The sequence below is a fragment of the Misgurnus anguillicaudatus genome, chromosome 5 (assembly GCF_027580225.2).
Source record: "Misgurnus anguillicaudatus chromosome 5, ASM2758022v2, whole genome shotgun sequence".
In the NCBI taxonomy this organism is placed as follows: domain Eukaryota; kingdom Metazoa; phylum Chordata; class Actinopteri; order Cypriniformes; family Cobitidae; genus Misgurnus; species Misgurnus anguillicaudatus.
The window spans coordinates 23881473-23906045 of NC_073341.2; the positions used below are offsets into that span (position 1 = coordinate 23881473).

The 24573-nt window shown below is 38.8% G+C and overlaps 1 protein-coding gene across 2 annotated transcripts in view; it reads right to left on the reverse strand.

Moving 5' to 3' along the window:
- ccser1 (coiled-coil serine-rich protein 1) overlaps nucleotides 1–24573 on the reverse strand; it is a 108214-nt gene that overhangs the window by 64139 nt on the left and 19502 nt on the right. For both annotated transcript variants that reach the window (XM_055167906.2, XM_055167907.2), the window contains exon 6: nucleotides 2107–2248. In XM_055167906.2, the coding sequence (XP_055023881.2) occupies nucleotides 2107–2248 (142 nt within the window). The remainder of the gene's footprint in view (nucleotides 1–2106; nucleotides 2249–24573) is intronic.

Below are 24573 nucleotides of genomic sequence, written 5' to 3' on the forward strand. Positions count from 1 at the left end.
CAGAGACAGTAATATTGTAATGTAACTAATTACTTTCAATGACAGTAATTTGTAATATATAATGTATTACACTTTGGAAGTAACTTGCCCAACACTGGTGATAACTAAAATGACGGCATTACAGCACATCTGCTACTGTATGTGTATATGCATGCAGAACAAAAGATGTTTAAAGTTATTTTAAAGTCTCTTCTGTTGCTTCACCCTGAACACAGCAATGATGGGGCTCAAGAGTTTACCAAAAACAAAACAATGATTCATTAGTCATCCTTGCTAATGTTGTGGGAAGCAGTGGAAAGGTACTGACAGCGTAGGTGATGCATTCGCATAAGGCACATAGCAATGGGAGACAATAACTGATCATCTATATATTCACACAGCCCTGTTTGGGAATCTAAAGAAAAACTGGCTTGTTTTTATAGCAATCCTCAATGAGATTTATATTCTCTATTAGGCTTAACACCTTTTCAGATAGTTTGATGCATTTTGACTATTCATTCAATGTCAGAAAATGAGGGGCTGCTGCATTGAATGCCATTCTGTCTCACATTGCCAGAGACATTTGGCCCTAGGGCCCCTAACATCCAGTTATGCCACTAGAGGGAAATGAGAAACAAATAATGTATTTGGAAAATAAAGAGCCTAATCAAGCGGGTTGAACAGGTCTGTATTTTTCAAATTGAGTATAATATCACAACCATTACGATGTCATTGTTAGTAAACTATTCCCGGCAAACACGAATGAAGTTTAAGCAGAGTTTCAGACTCGGTTATGAGGATCTGCTGCATTTGATTAATGTGTTTTCCACGCTTGCATTTTTAATACAAGGAGAGGACAAGAAAACTGTAATGAAAAGTGCAAAAATATTGAGGTAATCGAGTACGTATAAAAGCAAAACGAAGACCGGAGTTTCACATATGCAGATGTAGTCAAGTGCAAGAGCTTAGCCTGCATAACATCAAAACTAAAAGCTCTGCTGTCATTATAATGCAATTATCAAAATGACTATATATACAGTTTGCACATGGATATAGTTATGCAGATGAACCAGGCAGGATGCACAAATACAACAACACAATGTCTGGGCAGGTACCAAATGCAAATAGGCACTACAATATATTCAAAGTAGCTAATCAAGCCCAAGTAACATTTAATAATCACAACGTATGAGAGATCATAAGTGATTGAAGTCGTAAACCAAGCCTATAGCTTTTCGGGTTTAAGCAGAATATCTCTTCTTTTTTACACTTCTTACAAATTCATTTTTTTTGGGGGGGGGGTCTTATTTTAAAACTAGTCTGCGTTTCATACAGTACCTCATCCCTGATTAATTCCACTGCCAGGCCTGCATGTTTATATTATTAGGTTCATCTGAAAGGCCCCCTGATTCTGGCGCTGGCCTCAATTAGTCAGAAATGAGGTATGAACCGCCCATATTTAAAAAAGGACACAGAAAAAATAACAGGTTATGCTTAAAAAATTACCGGTTAAGCAAATGAAACATGTGCGGAAACGTGCACGTCATTGTGATTCTTGTTACATAGGGGTTTACAAATGCTGATGGAGGCTAATTTGCATGTTAATGAGAGGAGTCAGTAAAGAGGCCAAAGAACTTCCTCTTTAAAATTCATGTTCTTCTGTTGTGAGCCGTTCTCTGGACCTTCACTGAGAAAAGTGATTGTTATTGTGGTGGATTGTGCACGCAACCACCACTTGAAGTTATGCAGAGGGCGTTCTGCACAGTAAATAAAGCTGGTATGCGTTACTACCCCTACAACTGGATTAATCTAAGAGAAAGCGATTATGGTCAACTGAATTAAAAACAACAACGTTAACCCAAGCACTAATTTGTTTACGCATTAAATATTTAAAATACATGTATAATTATTATGCTATAACAAAAATGAACTATAAAAATATTAATGTACACAAATATATATTTTATACCGCATGAACACCCAGATACACAATTATACAACATACTGAGCGGACGGTCTTCCTCACAATAAGCATAAGGCATGCATCTGAACTCTCTTCCACCCGTTCTATTGTATACATGATGATGCAGGCAGTTTCATGAATCAGCTGTCAGGGTGGAACGTTACCTCCTGCAGGGTCCTGCGCAGACGCAGCAGAAGAGTCTTCACTGCCGTGCAGTCCTGCTGCATCAATCTGAACGGCAACGCTTCCAGCCCGGCCAATAGCTCGTCGTCACGGGAGAGGCAACGTGACATCGGCAGCTGCTCCCTGGAAGGTCAGAAAACAAAAAGTCTAGTGAGTGGGTTACATCTATAAGTATCTGTTTTGGGGTCATAATACCAAGAAGGGACCTCATTAACATGTTAGTGTTGTGCGATATGCGTCATTTTGAGATCGGCCAATCCCAAGCATCGGCGATACACGATAGTATAAGAGGGCGGGGCAGTAGCTTACTCATTTATTTATTTGTTCATTTTTTTACTTATTATAATAAGCCACTTGATTGGTGGACAAAAAAGAACAAGAGCAACACTGTCATGACCGCAACCTTCTTAAAACCGGTGCCATTAATCTGAGCGCGTCATTAAAGCACAGCCGATCTAACGCCCGATTTCCACCAACTGCGGAGCGGCTGCAGATCGGCTCCGCTGCGTTACGGCTCTGCACTCCGCCATCCACCAATACCCACCAGTTCCGTATTTGTTGCAGAGCGGCTGCGTGCTGAAGTGACGAGGACCCTTGAGGTCTCGCAAATTCACGTGATGATCGCACAATATCTAGTTCTGTCTCTGCCCATTATAACGTTGAATTATGACGTTTTTACAAACCAGCCCAGATCACAACACGAGATCTCGCAAATTCAGGTATGATCACGCGATTAAGTCATGGCTCCGCCCTGCAGAGCTGAAAAATAGAAGCTCAGCGTATTTGTGCCGGAGGGCTGCGGATGGCCGGAGCTGTGACGGATTCGGAACACAGTCAGTGGAAATACACACATTGACTTGAATGGAAACCGATTGACTCTGGTGCCGTTCCGCAGCGGATCCGCAGACTTTCCGCAGTCGGTGGAAATTGGGGGTAACATTTTCTGCTTGCCAGGGAGCAAGAACAATGCACTCGCTTGTTTTAACCCTCTGCGCGCTAACAACATCTTTAGTGCAAAGAAATGTCAGAGCTAGGGCTGCTCAATTATGGGAAAAATCATAATCCTGATTATTTAACATGATTACTTAATGACTTTAAAAACATGCACCTGCGCACAAGCACGCGCACATACAAACAATTAAATGCATTTGTTTAGTGCTGTTGCAGAAGGCAACCCTTTTTAAACACATCGGTCCAGCGGAACGCAATCATATTTTAAACACGAGGGATGTATTGCGCAGCTCAGCTCTCTGCACGTACGTGAGAGTGAGAGAGGCGCCAATATGCAGTGGGTAATTTAAAAAAAAGTGATAGTTTGCCTCAGCTCGCATGAAATGCATATAACTGAACAAATACAATAGGATTACTACTTGAGTTTATGTTTAGACTTAATGCGGACAGATGCGAGAGCACTTGCACGTGAAACAGAGAAAAGCGCAGCTGCTCATCATGACGCGCTGGATTTATTTCAGGTGCTAGAAGGAATCCTCTATTTACAAGCTCTCCGAGAAAAGTGAAGCCCACAAACCCTCCTGCAAGGAAAAGCTTGCAATGTGCATGTTAATGTAAAACTATGATGATGATGATGATAATGATAATAATAACCATTCGCCAACTATCGTCATGACTATTGCCATGAAAGCCTGCCATTGCCAATATGTCTGAAGAGCGTCGATACACGATACTATCGTCTATCGGCAGAATCCTATAACATGTTTTAAAGAAATTTGCATTTAATGCAATACAATACAATTCAATTTCAAGCAATAACAGTATCAATTTAACTCTTTCGCCACCATTGACGAGCTAACTCATCAATTAAGAGAAATCCCTTTCCTGCCAATGAAGAGTATTTCTGGCTTTCGGCAATACCGCTATTCCGCAATTCCGCAACTTATGCAACCCAGAAGTAACGCCTCACGTGTTATGCTGGGTTCACACCAGCCGCAGTAAATGCGTCAAGCGCGAGTGATTTCAATGTTAGGTGAACGTGAAGACGCGTTGACGTGCGGCCGGAGGTCTCGCGGCGTGGATGAGGCGTTTACGCGCGAATGGTGCTTTTTGTGCATTTTGCTTTGACGCGTATTTGGGGCTGACGCCCGAGTTGAAACTTTGGCGGATTTTCACGCCGCGTTAATCAGGAGCCTGAGTCACTCATTCAGCATGAAGGCTTGATATTGTCCGTGAGCAGTCACCCGGAGCTATACGACACAAGTTCTTATTTCTATAGAGACAGGAATAAAAAGGACCTTGCTTGGAAGAGTGTCAGTGAGGACATTGGGCAACCTGGTAAGTTGTAAATACGCATTTCACCTTTGAGTCACGTGACGTTTATCGTCGCGCCGTTTATTTTCCCCCTATAGTGAGGTGACTAAATACAAACCGGTAACTCTCTCGATAAATGCACATCAACATCAGCCATCCTGCAAACAGACAACCGCATAGCACTTGCCCCTCCCACGCGAAGCGGATTTTGCCTCTGACGTGCATCAAATGCTTGCTTTTTCCGCCCGTCCACTTCGCTCTAGACGCGCGAATGCATTTAAACTGTTCAAGCGGCAAAACAGGCGCGGTAGAAGCAATTTTGACGCCTGAAACGCGGTTGGTGTAAACGCAGCATAAGAGTAAGAACTCAGTGAATGTTTTGAGGATTGCGCTGAATGGGATCTCTATCAAAAGTCCTTCACAAAAATTCAATTATTTCAAGCTTTTGCTCAAAATTTGGTGTTTTTGAAGAAACCTACCCATATTTGAAAGGTGATTACAAGAGAAATAATAAAGATAGGATGAAACTGTTTTTTGTTTGAAAGGAGAGGGTCTGTTCTTTTCGATTGATATATTGTATTTATATTGTGAGAATCATGAAAAATATTGGCGCTGGCAAACTTTTTTTAAATGCTGGGGGCAAAAGAGTTAAGAAAAAAACATCAATTCTCCCTTAAATTCTAAAGGTTAAGTAAGTTAATTTCAGTCTTTTCATCACATGTAGATATCTGGGCAAATAAATAGATCAATCATTCATGAACAGATTGAGATCAAATTAAACTTGATTAAAAGAGCATCTTGACACAGACAGAATAGCAAAGTTTTACCACGGAGAAAAAACACTTGAAGAGATGCTTGAGAGGATAGCCATACCCGCTTCATCAAGGCCTTTTATTTGGTTTAAGAGGATGTTAATCTATATATACTCAGACAATTAGACTGTTAAGAGGAATGGGAATGATAGTTAACTCCTATCTATGGGAGATCTATATCAGTAAGTGAAGGAAAAAACATCTCAGATCACAAAATCAAAGACTATAGTAATGCAATACATTTTAGAGAATTTCTCACATTTATTTTTGAAAGGACAGAACCCCCAAATCTATCCCTTTATATTGAAAATACCCTTCAAAAGGAAGAATACGGTATTTGAATCAATAGAAATCTCTTATTGACAGTTAAACACACAGTGAGATTTGTTAAATACAACAATTTGATTCTGCTCCAAAAAAGTGTTTACATCTCCGCTTCGATTTCTTCTTCCTTCAGATCGAATTAAACCAGAGCACTTTAACAATTATTATTAAGCATTTATGCTTTGCAAAAGTATAGCGGTAACAGAAGATCAAAAGAACTGTCGAGGTCTCCATTAGAATTGCACATTCGATTCCTGGTAACCTCTCTGACGAGAAAACTGCACATTCAAGGGGAGCTGATCTGTAAACACAGCCCGTCTTTTCTGTTGTCATTTTTCATTACCACATTGTTTATTTCGGAGCCTTTTGTGGCGAGCGTCCTTGGAGTTGCAGGAGGAAAGTGAAATTTCACTTTGCTGTTCCATGGCAGGTTACAGGCTCTCCATCTCAAAGTTGTCAATTATTATCACACAAACACATCTTCTGAAACATCTCCCAGAGAAATGGGGATATGTTCGCTTGTTCCTCAATCTATACAATCGACCCATAGTACCAGGAGAAAGTTCTCCTTTAGCATCCTCCTTCATTCCAATGGCAGTTTCTTGGCCGGCACAAAACCTCCAGAATGCACAGTTCAGCAGACTAAGTAGGATTGAGCCAATCAGTTATGCAGTAAATGCCATGTAACAAATTACTATGGAACACAACAACACTGACTGGTTCATGTGGCCATACTCTGAACAAGCCCTATTATCCTGAGCTATTACGTGAAATAATATAGAGGATAACAGACGAATACATAAATTTAAGACCCTAAACAAACTCTCATCTACAATAGATGGCAAAGGAATGACATCTACCAGCATGGGCAAGATTCAATGCTAACCAGGCAAACTCTGACCCGTACTGCCTATTGTAAAAAATGCACATCCAGTTGTTTCTCCATTTTAATTTTACAAATGATTTCATAAATGGTAGAGTCATAACACTCTTTTTAAGAGTCTGCATAAGAGAAGTATGGGCTTATCCCGCTAATACTCATTAAAGTAGAGGATTTATAACTCAGTGTTTGAACTGAAAGCCAGGAGCATAAACTAGTTTTTGCCTGCAAGACCCAACTATTCCACCTAACTCATTTCTCAAATGCTGTCTTTTGAGACGACGAGTCAATTGATGTGTTCATCTAAGCGTGGCATGACAAATCGATCATTGCACACATGAAGTACAAAAGTACAAGTATGAAAACACAAAATTGCTATTTAAAACGGAAATCAGACTGAGAACTGCGGCAGTGGGTGTAAATTGTGCCTTAACAACTCCAACGACAAGATTTCCTTTACTTTAGATGCCCCTAGGCATCAAACACTATTATGAAACATTAGGCAGAAAAAAAAGAAGTCAATGTTGCCACTTTCCGACTAATCTCAGACATCTACCTGGTGTTAAATGCGGTTTCCTATAAACAGAACTGTATTGTTAGTTTGTATGGAAATGTCTAAGATGTTATTTACTTGGCGGAGGCTTTGTATGTGTGGTGATTATGTAGATTTAAGCATCAATCATAATTTTGTGTCTCAGTGCGTCTTTGATTCGGTTTAACAAGCTTGTGATTGGTCTCGATTTTAATATTACCTAAAGTTGAAGTGTATAATTTCAGTCTCTAGAATCACAAAACAGAAATAGCAAAAATAACAAGCAGAAAGTTACTCCCCCAAACTCTGCCATGGCCTAATGGTTAGAGGGTCGGGCTTGTAAACAAAAGTTTGTCTGTTCGATTCTCACAGTCGGCAGGTAGTGACTGATTATGAGGATGGGTTAAATGCAAGGTCCCATTTCAAGTATAGGCTACCACAATCACGTCACTTTCACGCCAATGGTTGAGCTAATGTTGCAGTGCTGGACTTTAAGAAAGATCTGAGAATGTAATGTAAAATAGAGTTTCCCGCAGCACTTTGCAGTTCGGGCAGCCCGCCTAAGCTGGGAAACCCTACCGCCTTAACTATTTCGTCAAAAAAAAAATAATAATAATAATATGTATATATATTTTGCTGCACTAAGGGACGTCAAGTGCATCTCGGAGAATGGCGCGGACGCGCTTCACACCGCGAGCAGGTACACGCGCCACGCGGCCGAAATGGTCCGTCACTGTCTGGAGGATAGACAGTTGATAAAATGTGTCCGTGCGAACTGTAAGTGGACTTATGTTTTGGGTTAATTTAAGCCTGTTTTTGTATTAGTCTATAATTCTTGCAAATTTAAAGTAAGTTAGCTGGTGATTTTGTTGTTTAAGCAACCAGCTAGGTTTCACGTGCCTGTTGATTCGATATAATTGTTGAGCGCTCTTGCTCACTTTATTTATGTGCATTATTTACATGCTACAGTAGTTACACTCCTTTAAGATAATGAAATTTATAGTGGGAAATAATCAGTTTTTACAATCTTCGTGCTATCTATTATCGTTCGAAATACGTTCTACAACATCTGCTTTAGTTTGTGTTTATTAACCCTTTAGTTTCCCTTCATCATGCAGCTATTCCCGTTAAAGAGTATCTGTTAAAACTAGATACTAACTAAATAATCTAGTATGTGTTCATTGTCTGTCATAGTTTTTTCAAAATTAAGTTTTATTTGAGTGTTTTAAATAAAAATATTTTAATTTTCATCATGGCGCGTACGCCCCGCCCCTTTGATTGCCATGCCCCGTCCCCATCCACCTTAACTAACACATTTTTTCCAAGAAACCCTGTAATACGTAACTATATTATCAGTGGTGTATAAAACTTTACATAATGAACTGTATTGTTTTTATTACCTCAGAATGATCCGTTTTTATCTGCATACGCCTCGGATCTCCTTACATGAAAGTCGCCGCGGTGTTTCTACAGTAGCTCCAAACGAACAAACTGTTCTACAGAGCGCATTTCATCCCTACGTTGTCTCAGATGACGACATGCTTGTCCTGTGGCAATTAAAGTAGCTTCTAATTGTTTCTAATTGTGTTTCGAAATTGAGGTTGGTTGCAATTCGCAAGCCCACCACTAGATGCCACAAAAAAACACATTACACATTTATGTGCGTTAAAAATTATTTTCATCGCGAATAATTTCAATTTAACTCATCTCATTGCAATGCTTTGTGGAATTGCATTCCATAGAAAGAATACATAGGATAATGCCATACAATTTAGCTAATGGAGGACATATTATGAAATTAAGGAGCTTTTGTATCTGCAGCAAGCCTTAAAATGCTGCCTACATAGGCAGCTTACTAGATTTTGTAACAGAGCCCATACATTTTTTGCGAAACCGCCCTGCAGTTAATTTCCACCAATTTGCAATAGTGTTTTTAATCAGATCTTTGAAAATGTTCTTGCCTTAAGATGCAACTAAAAGCTGCCAACATCAGGGCCTTTTATTTGCTTCTGTTGCAGCACTGTTTCAACATTTACACAAAGACTAACACCTACATACCGTATTCTAATTTAATTATTAAGTCACCTGCGTCACCCCGCTACATAATATCCATTATCACCTTGTATCTAGCCATTATCAGATTATGGCACTCTCATCTAGTTTTGATCTTTTATGCATCTGACCTCTACTTAGCAGTTTGACAGCCCCCTGCACGTGCTTCATTTGAAGTCTGTGTGTTCTGGGCTGGCATCTGTCAGATGTGAAAGACTCCCTCAGGTGAGTCAACGTTCTGCATTACAGCTATTAGCAACGTCTTCTCATCAGCCCCATCGCATTAGCATTAGCATTAGGCAAGAATGGCCCTTTGTTCTTTAATTACATATTAACTCCATAAAAGAGGAGAAGAGTTGCTCCTCAATGCTGTTGGACAAATCATCAAAACATAAGTATTTTGAAAGCTTGCCTTCCAGGAACAAGATCAGAGAAATGGCCAATGTCCTTGCAAGTTGTTTTTGTAGCAGTAGAGTTACAGTTATTTCTGCCATTTTCTGTAAAGACTTTTATTTATCGTTCCCCTGAAAGCATTCTGCATAGTTGGCCTTAAAGGTCTTTACACACCGGGACGTTTTTCGTGCGCGTTTATCGTCGACGTTTAACGTCACGTTTTTCTGCTTTCACACCCAAACGATTTTTACTGGCGCTGAGCCGAGTGAGGTGCAATTTCACTCCCTGGACACTAGATGGCGCCTAATACAAAACAGATATATGCCGGTACACGGGGCGGCGCTGCGAGACGTTATGCGTCTGTTCTGACACTCACTTGTCACACAGAAGAAGAGAGCCACTCGCGTGTAGTCAATAACCATTCATATACGATTTTTGGTTAACGGGCAAACAAACAAACATGGCTCTTGAATATATATATAATCTTTGTACAAACAATATCTCCGTGAACTTGAATACATTTTTAAATGAAATCTATTTGATTCGATTCTTTTATCATCAGTTAATATATCAGCATCTCTAGATAAAATTAACTGTTTTTGATAGAACACGTTATATCAAAATTAAAACTCTTTCACAAAATATAAGGTAATGGGTTATCCGATGTGTGTACTTTTAACAAATCTTTTACAAGCATTTTCTCTGTTAACAATTTTCTCAAATTTCCTGCCAAATGTATTGTATTTTGTGATTTGGCTAAAGATTTAAGTTCTCATTTTAACCAATATACTCGTTTTATAGAGGTTGGGTGGGTAGAACAAGGAACCACCATTTTTGTTGTGCCCAAAAATTTTAATACTCCTGCAAATTGGTAAGTGTTGCCTATAAATATAATGATGCAATAATTAGGTATGTAGTTATTACAATAAGAGGTCAACAATACTGATGTACAAGCATAGTGCCAAAATGTCACGTTATTTACAATTAGTTTTTTAATCAAACATTTATTTTTGTGAATGAACTGCAGTTTGCAATAACAATCAGAGACATGACAGTTTAAATTAAATAAAACAGGATTCAGAAATGTTGGTCCACTCCAGAAAAGTCACAATGACTGTAGTGCAACTGAACGGTAGTGCAAATCAACATTTGGAAATTAGACATTTTCAAATGTATTTCTTAAATGTATAAACACTTAAAATACATAAGTAAAATGGTATATAATAAACATTAATTTGTGTGAACAAGAACTGGCAGAGCTGTAGAGCAAACAAGTCACAATGATAGAAGTCTAAGTGAACTGTAGTGCAAATAAACATATCTATGAAATGTACATGTTCAACTGTATTTCTTGAATGTATAAACATTAAAAAATAAAATGGTATATAATAAACATCTATAGGTGTGACCCAAAACTGGCAGAGCGCTCCTTCTGTGCTCTTCTTTCTCTCTTCTGTGCTTCGCTTTCAATTTTTTCCCATTAGCATCTTTTGATAAGAGGTACATCTCCAGAGGTTCGTCTCGGACTGTTTTCTTTTGTTAAGATTGGACCTTGTCACGGCTGGTGCTGGATGATCCTGAAGACGTGCTTGCTGGGGCCTCCTCACTTTTGCTCACATCATTTTAGCAGAAATATTGCTGTGAACACTGTAAAGATAAATTTAGTTTTCATCAGAAACAGTCTTTCACACTGAGGGCCATGCCACGATATCCATGAGGTCAATATTTGATTACAAATGTAATTTAGATTCATGGTATTTTATCTGGCTGAACAAATGCAGCAGATGTTACCTATACACAGAACAGAAATTAACCTCCTAAAACCCCACCATTGGTTTGGCTTGCATTTTAGATTTCTCCAAGCTATTTGGGGTTAATAGGCGGAAGAAGCAATGAATATAATAACCAAATATTTTTCTTTGAACATGAAGCAGTGTAATTGCCCACGTTTGTGTACAACAGGTTCCAGTTACACACAATGAAATACTATGATGCAAACAACAAAACATGTGATATCACGGTGTACAGGGAACATGCCATGGTATGAAGTGTTCAATGTCAGTGCATTACATATCGTAATGTAATGCACCAATAATAATTTTTTATTACTTGCACAGTTATAATGTAGATTTGCACTACTGGTCTGTTCAATACACTTCTGGACTGTCTATTTCATACTCCCTGTTCATTTGCACTGCTGGACTGAATATTAGAATAACTATTCACAATAACTTAAGCCATTGCACTCTTAACTGACTACAATACAAATTCATTCATGCACTACTTAAATATTAATTTCACTACTGTTCTGTTTAGTTTATTATGTACATATCCATTTGTACATTTCTGTATATTATGTTCATAGTACCACCCATACATAGTAAGTGTTTACATCGTATTACATAATCCTGCACCTATGCAATTATTATTGATACCCTGCACTTTTTATACTGTTTTTGCACTTCTGGTTAGACCTTAACTGCATTTCGTTGCCTTGTGCTTGTGTAATGACAATAAAGTTTAATCTAATCATATGGCCCACACAGCTATGTATTGTAATGTTCTAATGTATATATGTTACCTTCGAAATTCAGTCGATGATGTGAGGAACTCCGACACCTTCATAAACATCCACAGCCTCGATGCATCTTCTTTGTGTGTTTACCTGTTCCACGTGCTCCGCAAGACCATTTTGTGCTTGAGCGCCACCAAGTCGTGTTTTACTGGAACTTCAGCAGCGCCAGGCACGTGAACAAAAGCGCCAATCTCATTGGTCGGCCAACTTTTAACGCGCCGCGTCAAACCAAAAAAACGCGTCCGAGGCGTTTTTCTGAAAATGACGCTTTTGCGCGTCGCGCTTTTCGCGTGGGTGTGCGCACTTACATTGGCGCTCGTTCTTGAGTCACGAGACGTTAAACGTCGACGATAAACGCGCCCGAAAAACGTACCGTGTGTAAAGACCTTAATAGGTGTGTATACTGTGCATCAATGGAAAAATTGTTTTAGATAAAAAGTTTAACAAATGCACGGATCTCATGTGTCACAGGTCACAACAGAAAAGCCTGAGAGTGGCAAAATGTACGAATGACTGTAAAAGTTCGACAATAAAAAGTATGCGGCTGTGCTATAAAAAAAGTGTTTTTTAAAGCCATTAAATAAAATGCCATCCTTCTGTTAGAAGATATAGTGCCTGAAAGTATCAAAGCAATGCTCTATGGGTGCTGCATTTAAATAGCAAATTGGGCACAGGTAGGGCTGAACGATACATTGAATTTTCATCGTCATCGCGATATGAACACATCGCAACAGACAGCCTTGACGCGATGAATGAAGGAAAAACGGTAAGCGAGGGCAATAAACGTTTGACCTATCACGTTTAGCCCTGAAGACATATCATGCTATTAGGCAAATCAGGGAAACCCCCAATTCAGCTATTCTCAGACTGATTTGTGAGGTGTCAGTAGCGACGTGTCTGTTGGCAAATACGATGGTGGAGGAAGGAGAGAAGAGTGAGGAAAATGTGGTGTCTGACGAAAGCCTTGTGGATGAAAAGGAACAGCACTTCAGCTATATCATGGAATAATTTTGGATAAAGGAGAGATGACGCAACAAACACAGGTACTGTGGAAGGGGTGATTCGCATTTCGCATCTTTTGCGCGCGTTATTTCAAATGTAGGCGCGCTCATAATGGAAGCGACGCGGTCGCGACACGCATACGGTGCTACGCGCTCGTTTTTGTGTGACAAGGTCATGTGACAAGAACCTACGCGCCTAGCGTTTTCCACGCATTTTTAGGCGCAACATGTGAACGGCCCCTAAAACATGAAAAAATATAAAATATTTGTCGCCAGTCACATCGTCATCGCAACATTAAACAATGTCAACGCACATCGCAGCTTTTCCTCATATCGTGCAGTCCTGGTCACAGGTGTGTTTTATTGTGAATAAACCATAGCTGCTGACCAATTAGCAGTAAGGACCACAACGTTCTGTTATATAATTTTAAAGGGGCTCTAAGCGAATCTGTGTGACGTCACTTTTTGTTGATGTTTGAACTGTTTTCAAACAAACGGAGCGTAGCTAACTCCTCCCCCTCCCTTCCGTGCTTTCATGAATGCGCCCAACCCCCACCCCCAAATCCTTCTCGTCGTTTATTGGCTGGAACACTTTGTTATCATTTCTGGTGGTAGGTTTGGCCACTTTGTATTTATTGCAGTTTGTGGAGCCTAGGCTGTCTACAGAGATCGCGTTTTTTATAGTTTGATCAGCGGACAGGCAGCAAGCAGATAGTGAGGAGATGTTTGCTGTATGTAACAAAAAATGTTTTATGGTCTAAAACGCGTGAATTCGCTTAGAGCACCTTTAAGTACAGAACATATGAGTGAAACGCTGTTATTTGAAAATAAATAAATAAAAAGAGTTTGAGAAATAACACGATAGGAGATATCAGACTTATCCCAAGTATCAGTAGACAACCCACATCTCTTAAAACGGACGGAAGAGACAAACTGTTCCAGTTTCGCCTGTCACCCATGATAAATAAGCAAGAGACGATACAGATAAAGAGACTATTCCTCTTCACCTGTTAAACACACACACACACACACACACTTGAAGAGCAATATTGACTGTACGAACGTCTGTGTTTTAAAAACTAGTTTGAATCTTGGCAGGACAATATATTCAATATAAATCAAATCAAGACTTAAGTCATCTGCAGTCGTTGTTCGGCAGGATTTAATTATCATCCAAACTCAACAGGTGTGAAATATCCCTATGAGGGTAAAACTATCATTAACTGACTTTAATGAGAAGACCAGTGGGGGACTAATGGCCATCCCATCACACAAGAAGATTCAGTTTTATTTTAATTATTGAGGATTTGCATTGAGTTCATCATTTGCATTCTCTGTGCGTTTCGATGCAGTGTTTTCGTAAGAGTACAGAGTAGTGCTGCATAAATCTTGACATCTAAACAAATAACTCAACTCTACACTTATTTTTATTTTTAAACAGAGCCTAGCTGACTACTTAGTATTTTATACAATGAACGTACTGTAAACATGGAAAAGGGGCTAGAAAGATTCAGCTTTGACTTCCAGCAATCCATATTTCTACTATTATCCACTATGTGGCGCTCCTAACTCATAATAAGTATCCATGGATTCAAAAACAGTAAATACATAGAGTGAGGAAAATAAGTATTTGAACACCCTGCTATTTTGCAAGTTATCCCACTTAGAAATCATTGAGGGGTCTGAAATTTACATTGTAGGTGCATGTTCACATAATCTAAAAAAGATCCAGAAATCACAATATATATACATGATTCTTTAATTATTTATTTGTATGATACAGCTGCAAATGAGTATTTGAACACCTGTCCATTCGCTAGAATTCTGAACCTCAAAGACCTGTTAGTCTGCTTTTAAAATGTCCACCTCCACTCCATTTATTATCCTACATTAGATGCATCTGTTTGAGGTCGTTAGCTTCATAAAGACACCTGTCCACCCCATACAATCAGTAAGAATCCAACTACTAACATGGCCAAGACCTAAGAGCTGTCCAAAGACACTAGAGACAAAATTGTACACCTCCACAAGGCTGGAAAGGGCTACAGGGAAATTGCCAAACAGCAGGGTGAAAAAAGGTCCACTGTTGGAGCAATCATTAGAAAATCGGTTTGGGGCTCCATGCAAGATCTCACCTCGTGGGGTCTCAATGATCCTAAGAAAGGTGAGAAATCAGCCCAAAACTACACGGGAGGAGCTGGTCAATGACCTAAAAAGAGCTGGGACCACCGTTTCCAAGGTTACTGTTGGTAATACACTAAGATGTCATGGTTTGAAATCATGCATGGCACGGAACCAGCACATGTCCAGGGCCGTCTCAAGTTTGCCAATGACCACTTGGATGATCCAGAGGAGTCATGGGAGAAAGTCATGTGGTCAGATGAGACCAAAATAGAACTTTTTGGTCATAATTACACTAAACGCGTTTGGAGGAAGAATGATGAGTACCATCCCAAGAACACAATCTCTACTGTGAAGCATGGGGGTGGTAGCATCATGCTTTGGGGATGTTTTTATGCACATGGGACAGGATGACCGGGCCGTGTATTGCGAGAATTTGGGGAACAACCTCTTTCCCTCAGTTAGAGCATTGAAGGTGGGTCGAGGCTGGGTCTTCCAACATGACAATGACCTGAAGCACACAGCCCAATAGAGAATCTTTGAAGGGAGCTCAAACTCCATGTTTCTAAGCGACAGGCCAGAAACCTGACTGATCTAGAGAAGATCTGTGTGGAGGAGTGGGACAAAATCCCTCCTGCAGTGTGTGCAAACCTGGTGAAAAACTACAGGAAACGTTTGATCTCTGTAATTGCAAACAAAGGCTTCTGTACCAAATATAAACATTGACTTTCTCAGGTGTTCAAATACTTATTTGCAGCTGTATCATACAAATAAATAGTTAAAAAAGCATACAATGTGATTTTTTTTAGATTATGTCTCTCACAGTGGACATGCACCTAAGATGACAATTTCAGACCCCTCCATGATATCTAAATGGGAGAACTTGCAAAATAGCAGGGTGTTCAAATACTTATTTTCCTCACTGTATGTGTATGTTTTGATGATCATTCTGAAACTGATCTCCAACATGAATCCTTTACAAAAGCTTTTTGTTCAAAACTTGGTATTTTTGAAGAAAACTATATTTGAGAGGCAATAAAAGAAGACAAATGAAAATAGGATGAAATGTTTTTGTTTGTTTGTTTAAAAGGAGAGGATCTGTTTTCTTATTTGATTTATTGTATGTTTATATATTAAAATAAGATTTTATAGAAGACATTACATTTTCTGTAAATCATAAAAATGCTGGCAGTGGTTGGAAACTTTAAAAAAAAATGCTGGCTTGGAAAGAGTTGAATTTGCAATTTCATACTGACGGATTGATGCTATACTGTTGACCCTCACTGACTTATACTAGCATTTTGAAAATTTAATTAACACACTTGCAACTAGTACACTAAATAAAAGACTCTGCTCATAGTTCTTATGTTTTGGCCAGTGGTTATGCTGTGTAACCAAGCAATATATTCTTACATAACCTTAACAGGCTGCAACAAATTGCTCGACACCCACAAATTCAAGCGTTTCTGGCAGAATCGGTAGCGTTTAGAGTTCAGCGATTTTCCACACTGCCATCAACCATCTTCCTCAAGCTTGTTTTTGTGCTTAACTCATTTTATTACGACAACAAGCTTCGGGCTGAGATCATCAACCTCTGCCATGACATCATCAGTTTGTTTGTTTATTTTAAACTCCTGAACATCTAAAGTGTTTAAATGTGTTGCTTTTGCTTATTACGTATCATCCCTTTCAGCATAATTGTGGCTTAATTTTTTCTAGTAGGGCACAAAGTCATGATGTCAGAGAGAATGTGGCAGTGTTTAAAGCGGTTTGTTGACATTAAAGCAATCTTTCTGCCTGATCAAACATTTATGATCGGATAAGGCTTTAGTCTCAAGCGGCCTTAAACGTCTGGGGTCAGTTTGAAGTTGAAAATTGGACGGATATATTAATGTTACTGACATAGTTAATGCAGACATTAAATTTTCATGTTTTTTAAGTTTAAAGCTTTCTCCCTGAGGTAATGTTTTTTTTTCAATAATTTATCTATTTGAAGGTAACCGCTCTTACTGTGGAGGAAAATTATTTTAATATGAGTAGTCAACGTGTTGTATAACAAAGAGCTTGAAAAATCTATTTTGCATTTATGACTAATGGCTGTTTGTGTTTCAAACTTTCCATCAACGTTTCAAGGCCCGTGGACCCACATTAGGCAAGGCGGCGACCGACACAACAGCTCCGTGTCCAATCAGTGATGACACAGGCTTCCTTTCTATGTGTGACAACAATGGATTCTGCCTCTGTGACTCAGCCAGATGCCCACGAGACTTCCCCAAGTCGGATCTCACGCGCATGCAATGACTACGGGAGAAATTGACATGACGCACGCTGAGAGCGTGATCAAAGGTTAGGAATAATCACACACCCAACTTCACATTTCAGAAAAAACTGACATCTGACTGGTTCACGGTAATTAGCTATGCCCAGACTTTGTCACACCTGAGTTTTCTTGAAATACTTTGCCCTCTCTCTTTGAATCACCTTGGAAAAAGTTGGATAAGGAGACTATGTAAAGTAGCACAAGGCCAGACATGCAGCCTTCTGTCGTAGAGGACCACAGAGATGAGGATTCTGCCCCCTGCTGTAACAAACCTGCTCCTGAAGGACACGAGAACGACGAGAGAAAAAGAGAGTGAGAGAGAAAGAGAGAGGGAGCAAGAGAGAGAAAGACCAATTACAGTATAACCCCACTAAAGATTTTGCGTTTATGTTGCGCTTTATTGTTATCAACCCAGTTGCCTTAGACTTTATACAGACACCTACTATAGCATGGATGAATCAAAATCTCAAGATTTGTCTGGTAGGAGCCTATCCAATTTTTTTTTTAAATCTGCCTTTTTTTTATTAATACCCAATATTATTTGACTCACTTTAAATGACTGTTTACGGGTTTGATGCCATGTGTTCGGCTTGCTTATTTGTTTAGATTATTATTTGTTGTCTTAAGTACTGGGAAATTTCTATACAAAATTAGGAGATTATTATTGTTCTTGCTATTTATTATCTGTAGTCAAAAAGCGGGCAAGTGGGTAATTTGTAAAAAAGTAAAATACATTTTTAATCTTATAAATTTTTTAAATTAAATTTCCCTGTAGTCCCCCGATTAATTTATCACTTAAAACTCATCTTAATAGCATATGTGAAAATCTTTTCTGTGAACATATTTTCTTCATGCTATAAATCACCTTAATGTAACAGTACCCCCCTCATTTAGTATACACAGATCTTTGAATATGAAAACACCTCTACTTAATTGCACAGCTCAAACCATAGATAAGAATATGCAAATTACTCTCCGCCTCCACTCTTTTGCACCACTTTGGACCATAGATATACATGTAAATAGATGCTACATTTGGCAGTTTCAGACACATAACAGCTAAGTCCAGTTTCACACGATGTGAACCGCACGTTTGCAACACAATTTTTTTAGCGCTGATGTTAACAGGTTAGAGCATTAACACTGCATCACAAAAGTAGAAATGAAGCAGAAGTGCTGCAATCAGCACCAAAACTAGGCATCTATTCATAATATTTATAGCTCAAAATACTGCTCCACTTCAATTGTGTTGATGTGATTGACGCGTAGGAAACCAAGGCAATTTCAAACCGCAAGAATGAGACTTTGAAAAACTCATATTTCAGCAATGGTGTTGAAAGAGGAATTTAAAGTTGCCACAAAATTAAAATGAAAAAAGTGTTATTTGTTTTGGAATATTGTGATATTTAAAAAAAAATGAATGTGCCCTCATAATCTGTAGCCTCTGTAACGACTGAAATTCCACAAGAAAGTGTATTAGTTCCTCAGACGTTGTACAATAAACGTGACACCCAAATATAATAAATCGTAAATGAGAAGTGAGACTCGAACGATTTTCTGGTAGTGAACTAATTGTTTACAGTATTTACATCGTAATTCGGTCAGAAACATCAAGATTGTGAGGCGAACAAATCATTTTGGATTAAAAGGTTTGGATATTCCATTTCCTTGGACCTTTGGGGATTTATGAACAATTTGTTTTGGACAAATTTCACCGAAGCGGATAAAAGGAAGATTTTTGAAGCTTAGTAAATATCCTAAATCGGCACTGCACGGTTAAGGTATATACCAACTAGATTACATTTTTATGACTCCTATATATTATGCTTTGTCTGTGCGCTTAATGGAATCCTGAGAGTCTAAGCTTTCAAACGATGTGCTGCATGACCGTATATTTTGAAGATTTAAAGGGATACTCCATTTTGTCATATTAAATTATGTTATTACCTTAACTAAGAAGAGTTGATACATACCTCTATCATCTTAGTGTGTGCACTTAAGCACTGTGGCACGTGGCGACACTTTGGTAGCACTTAGCTTAGCCCAGTTCATTCAATGGTACAGAGATGAAGTTAGAAATGACCAAACACATCAACGTTTTCCCTATTTAAAATGAGTAGTTATACGATCAAATATGGTGGCACAAAATAAAACGTGGCACTTTTAAAAGCGGGTTAAAAAGAGTAACTATAATGTATGGCGGAATAGCACTTTTGGGAGTACTTCGACTCGGCGCAGTAACACTCTCCCTCTCATTGTGAAAGGGGAGCGTATTTTTCAGTATCGCTTTAATGCTTCAAAGTTACGATGACGTTTATGCAGCCTCACGTGCAAGGGAGGGGGTGTGTGGTGTACACCACAGTGATCCTTATCAGGTTAATCAAACTTAACTTTAAACGATCCAATCAGTTCTCGATGGACGAATTTAATTTAATTTCAGAAGCCAGTTCAATCGGATATACACGTCACCACAGTGATAATAAGACAATTGCTACTTTAAATATGGTCTGTCTTACAACATACACTGTATTAAAAAAATAAATATACATAAATACACAAGTCCCCACAAGGGGACTTTTAGGGAAACTTTCCCTTTTAAAATGATTGAGACCACCACTGAAGGAAATAAATTAAAAAGCATTTTTAACTTTTTTACCGCCTGAATTTCAGACCTTTCATTCTGCACTAGGAACTCTCTTTATGTGAAAGCGACAGTATAACAGAAAATCCTTTAGAAACCTCTACATACACTTTCAGTCCTTGGGCATCACTGCTAAGACTCTTTCTTGAGCTCTTTGTATAGCTTCATCTATATGTCTTCCTTCTGAGAGCGTAATACTTCCTCTTCTGCCCTCTCTTCAGAGCAGTAAAATAGGAGAGGGCTACGTTGCTGAGCGAGAAAAACACAACGGTGAGCTTCGTTGCATCAGTCTCGCTGACGGTTGATGCATTTTCCACACCAACAGCCCAGACTTTGCCTTGGGATAATATATCTTGTCACTTAGTCAGGGTGTAGGATTATAGCCCATCAAACAGTGCATCTTCAAGTCTAGCTGAGCTGACTCACAGCAGAAAACAGGCCTCCCAGCCAGTGTCCATTAAAGACATCTATACTAGCTGACAGATCTCTAATGACACCATACTGCAATCCCATGCATCTTTCTAGTCATTTCTCCATTGCCCTGTCAGTGATGAGTTTCACAGTTATCAGAAAAAACAAATTACATTACTTTTCTGAGCTTTGTTATTTTTATAAAGCAAGGTAAATTTATTCTCCTGCTAGGAAATGTGTTCGTGGGGGGGGGTTCGTTTTGAGACTTTTTTCCTTTAAATGCTCATGCTGAATGACACAAAATACTCATAAAACAAGTCAAAACAGTATAAATAACATCAACAGTAAATTATAAAAAGAACAAACATTTGTTATTGACATTCATGCATTTAGCGGATGCTTTTATCTAAAGTGACTTGCAAAATTCCTTACAAAAATGAAGAAACAGTTGTCAAATCGCAAGGTGACACTATCATCACACTATGCTGAACAAGTCTTGGGGTCCAATAAATTTTGAAAATAAAAAGAGATACAACATAAGCCAAAAAAAAAAAAACTTGAGGCTACTCGGTTAGAAATCTCATTCAAAACTATGTCAAAGATATCAAGACAAGGTCATTCAATCACTACCTGCTGACATAGTGAAAATACGTGTTCTGGAAGCAGCACAGCTTTTATGAGGCATTGGGCAGCTCAGCTATATGATAAAATGTCATATCCTAATATACTTTTACTTTGGCAATCTAATTCTCATAACCTTTTTTACAAGTCAATATTGCTCTGTGTTGCTTTCAAACTTTAAACCTTCTGTTTGTGCACATAAACGGCAACATTAAATCATTTATTGCACAGAGTTAACATGTGCAGAACCTTAGCAAACCAAATCATACATTCTGCAAGTCTATTTTGGGGTATGCTCTAAAAATCGTACAAATAATTATAAGGTCAGAAAATATATTCAATTTTCTAGGCTAATTTCCATGGTAATATAATTTGCACCGTGTCCACATGGGATTCAGCTGGTTTGAAATGACTCTGCTGTCATTATGCAAAGGATGACACTGCCAGTCAGCGCAGAGTTTCAGTTTGAGCTTGTGAGAGGACATTATCAAATCATACAAACTGCCTGCACAGTCAAAGCTCATGTAGACACATTAGAGAAAGTTTGATAGATTGGGAAACAGCTAAAAGCACTGAAGGAAGTATGACGTCTATCCAATGAGAACATAAATTAAAATAATCATGTCAACACCATCATGGTTATTTTTTGGCAAGCCAATTTGTTTAGAGTGCAAAAGTTTACTTGCATCCTTGAATTTAAATCTGGTCTGTTCATAAATGTGACCCTAAGTCCCTTTAAGAAGGCCGAGCCCACTATAGGGGGGGCCAGATTTGTGACACCTCAGGGCAGGTATTATTTTCTTTCTTTATTCCAGCATCTAGCGCTATATTCATGGTGAGAACTGGTTAATTCATACACAAGTTGATTCAGATAAGTTAATACACAGGTTGGGAGAATTTGGCCTCTCCTTGCATGTTTTTGGCCTGTGGGAGGAAACTGGAGTACCCGGAGTAAACTCACACTGACACAGGGAGAACAAGCAAAGTCCACACAGAAAGATCATCTGACCTACCCGGTGCTCAAACCGGGGACCTTCTTGCTGTAAGGCAACAGTGCTACCCACCAAGCCACTGTGCCGCCCGGCAGGTATTTCAGTCATCAACTGTACCAAAACATTTGTTTCTTAAATTCAAACAGCTGTTTCCAATGGAAGCACTGGCGGGTTTGGTTTGCATTGAGCGCCGGTGCCTCTGCCTTTTTCCCATATCTAGCACTGAGCACTCCGAAAACGCTTTTGGTGAAAGGGTCAGCTTGTCACTTTTCACTCAGCCATCCAAATCACAGTTGAGGAGGGGTGGGATAAATACCACGACAACGTGCCCATCGTACAGTGGCTGATAAACAAAACAAAAGTATCACAGCAACCAAAGCACCCAGCTGAAAAAACGCTGGCAAGTATCCACAGTTTGCATTCGCCTGGCGTTTCTTTTCTGTACACGCCCCCGAAGGCGGGACTTCAGTCGCCAGAGTGGCAACAATGACCACTGCACTCTCCCCTATTCATAGTAATAGAAATTTTAGATTTTACCTCAGTGTAGAGAAGATAACTGGGCCTACATGTACCCAACAACAACATTTACTTTGACAATAACATTTATTTAATTTACCTAAAATAAGTCAAGTCTTTCAGATAAATGTGTTGATGTGTGATTCTACATGTCTTGTATCATCTTATTGTTACATTTCTTCATTCCAGTAATTTTTTCACTTCCACAGCACATCTTTTAAAGGTCCCGTTCGTTCTGTGTTTTTGAAGCTTTGATTGTGTTTACAGTGCGCAATATAACATGTGTTCATGCTTCACGTGTAAAAAAACGCTGTATTTTTCACACAATTGACTTCTGTATAGCGCTGTTTTTACTGTCCTCAAAACAGGCTGATGTCTTCCTTGTTAGGTGAAGTCCCTCCTTCAGAAATACGTATCGAGTTCTGATTGTGTAGTTTGTTTAGTGTGTTGTGATACGATAGCAGCTTAGCTTGCCGTTAGCTTAGCTGTCGACTGACGTATTCCTGTGGGCGGAGTTTAGTCAAAAAACTGTTCTAGTGATGTCATTAAAGCAGGAAGTAGAGGGCTGTAGTTCAAACCGGCAGTTCGCTGTAGGCTTTGAAAGGCGATTCTGTTAAAGAAAATATATCGCCTGGCAGTGAACTTTGAGCTTTATCATTTTATAGGTATTATTTATGCTATTATAGCAACATTACACACTAACTAAAAATGGGATCAGAAAGAGCGTGACCTTTAATGAAAATAAAAATAACTTCCAGAGTTTTTGCTGCATTTAGAGTGTAAATAATGTACAAAATGCAAAAAAAGTTTTTTTTAGGTAAAAAAAGTGGGCTTAAACTGAAGTGCATGTAGAAAAGCAGACCAAACCAAATGGCCCCTAACTGTTCAGCTCTGTGCAGTGGTCGATTTCCCGAGATCGCACGTAACAAATAAAAACAGGCTCTGTGAGGAACAGGATGGATTATTGCTAGAAATTTTAACATTTCGGTTACCACTTTATGTGCCAAAAGTTGCCATGCATGCATAAGATGTTCAACCCCTGATGTTAATATCTTGCATACACTGAAGCAAAAGATCATGAATCTATTGTAATGCAATTATCTATACTGGCAGATTCATAAAGCAAGCAAGATTCATGACCTTGTTATCATAAAAGATCTGAACTTAGGACCACTACAATGGAGCCTTTGTGAAGAAACTACTGGCATGTAAAGTTACTCAACAATGCTAAACATTAGTGCTGGGCCATAAATGGAAATCGAACCGCAATCGCGATGTGAAACGTTGCGATTAGAAAATCACGTAAGGATGCAATGTGAGAAATATGCAACGAGGCTTTGTGACAGTCTAACCAATTGAGTGAGAGCTGTGCTGTCTCCGTAAGAAGCACATTAACAAAAACAGCACTTCTCCTAAACTGACAAGGGGTTTTAACTTAAAGCACGCGTGCAGCCTGTGTCTCTCAATGCTTGTTATATACTTGCGCTTGTCTCCACATCCCAAGACTTCACACCTGTGTCTCCCAAAATGGACAATGCGTTTAAACTTGATGCACATGCGCAGCATAACAACGCTTACAAGCCTGGCTCCTTATTTTAAACAAACTTAAATTCCATTTAACTGGTTTGCTAATTTCACTTGAATGAAATGACATTGAACGCATTTTCTACTCATTTGTATTTAATATTTTGATAAATATGAAGTCCAGTTATTTGTTTAAAAAATATTTCCACATTTAAATATTTTTACTTTTTATGAAAGTCGCAGCTATAATACACCCACTTATTTAAATACTGTTAGTCCAACCTAAATACCATGACATTTCATAAAATAAAGTGTTATTTATATTCTAAATAATTTTATTTTTGTTTCCTTACTTTCATAAAAATATATATAGAAAACATATAAGAATACAGTTAAATCACCAGACCCATAAGCAGTATCAGTGAGATCTAACCATTTAGAAAGACAGATGCACATTAAAGTTAATCA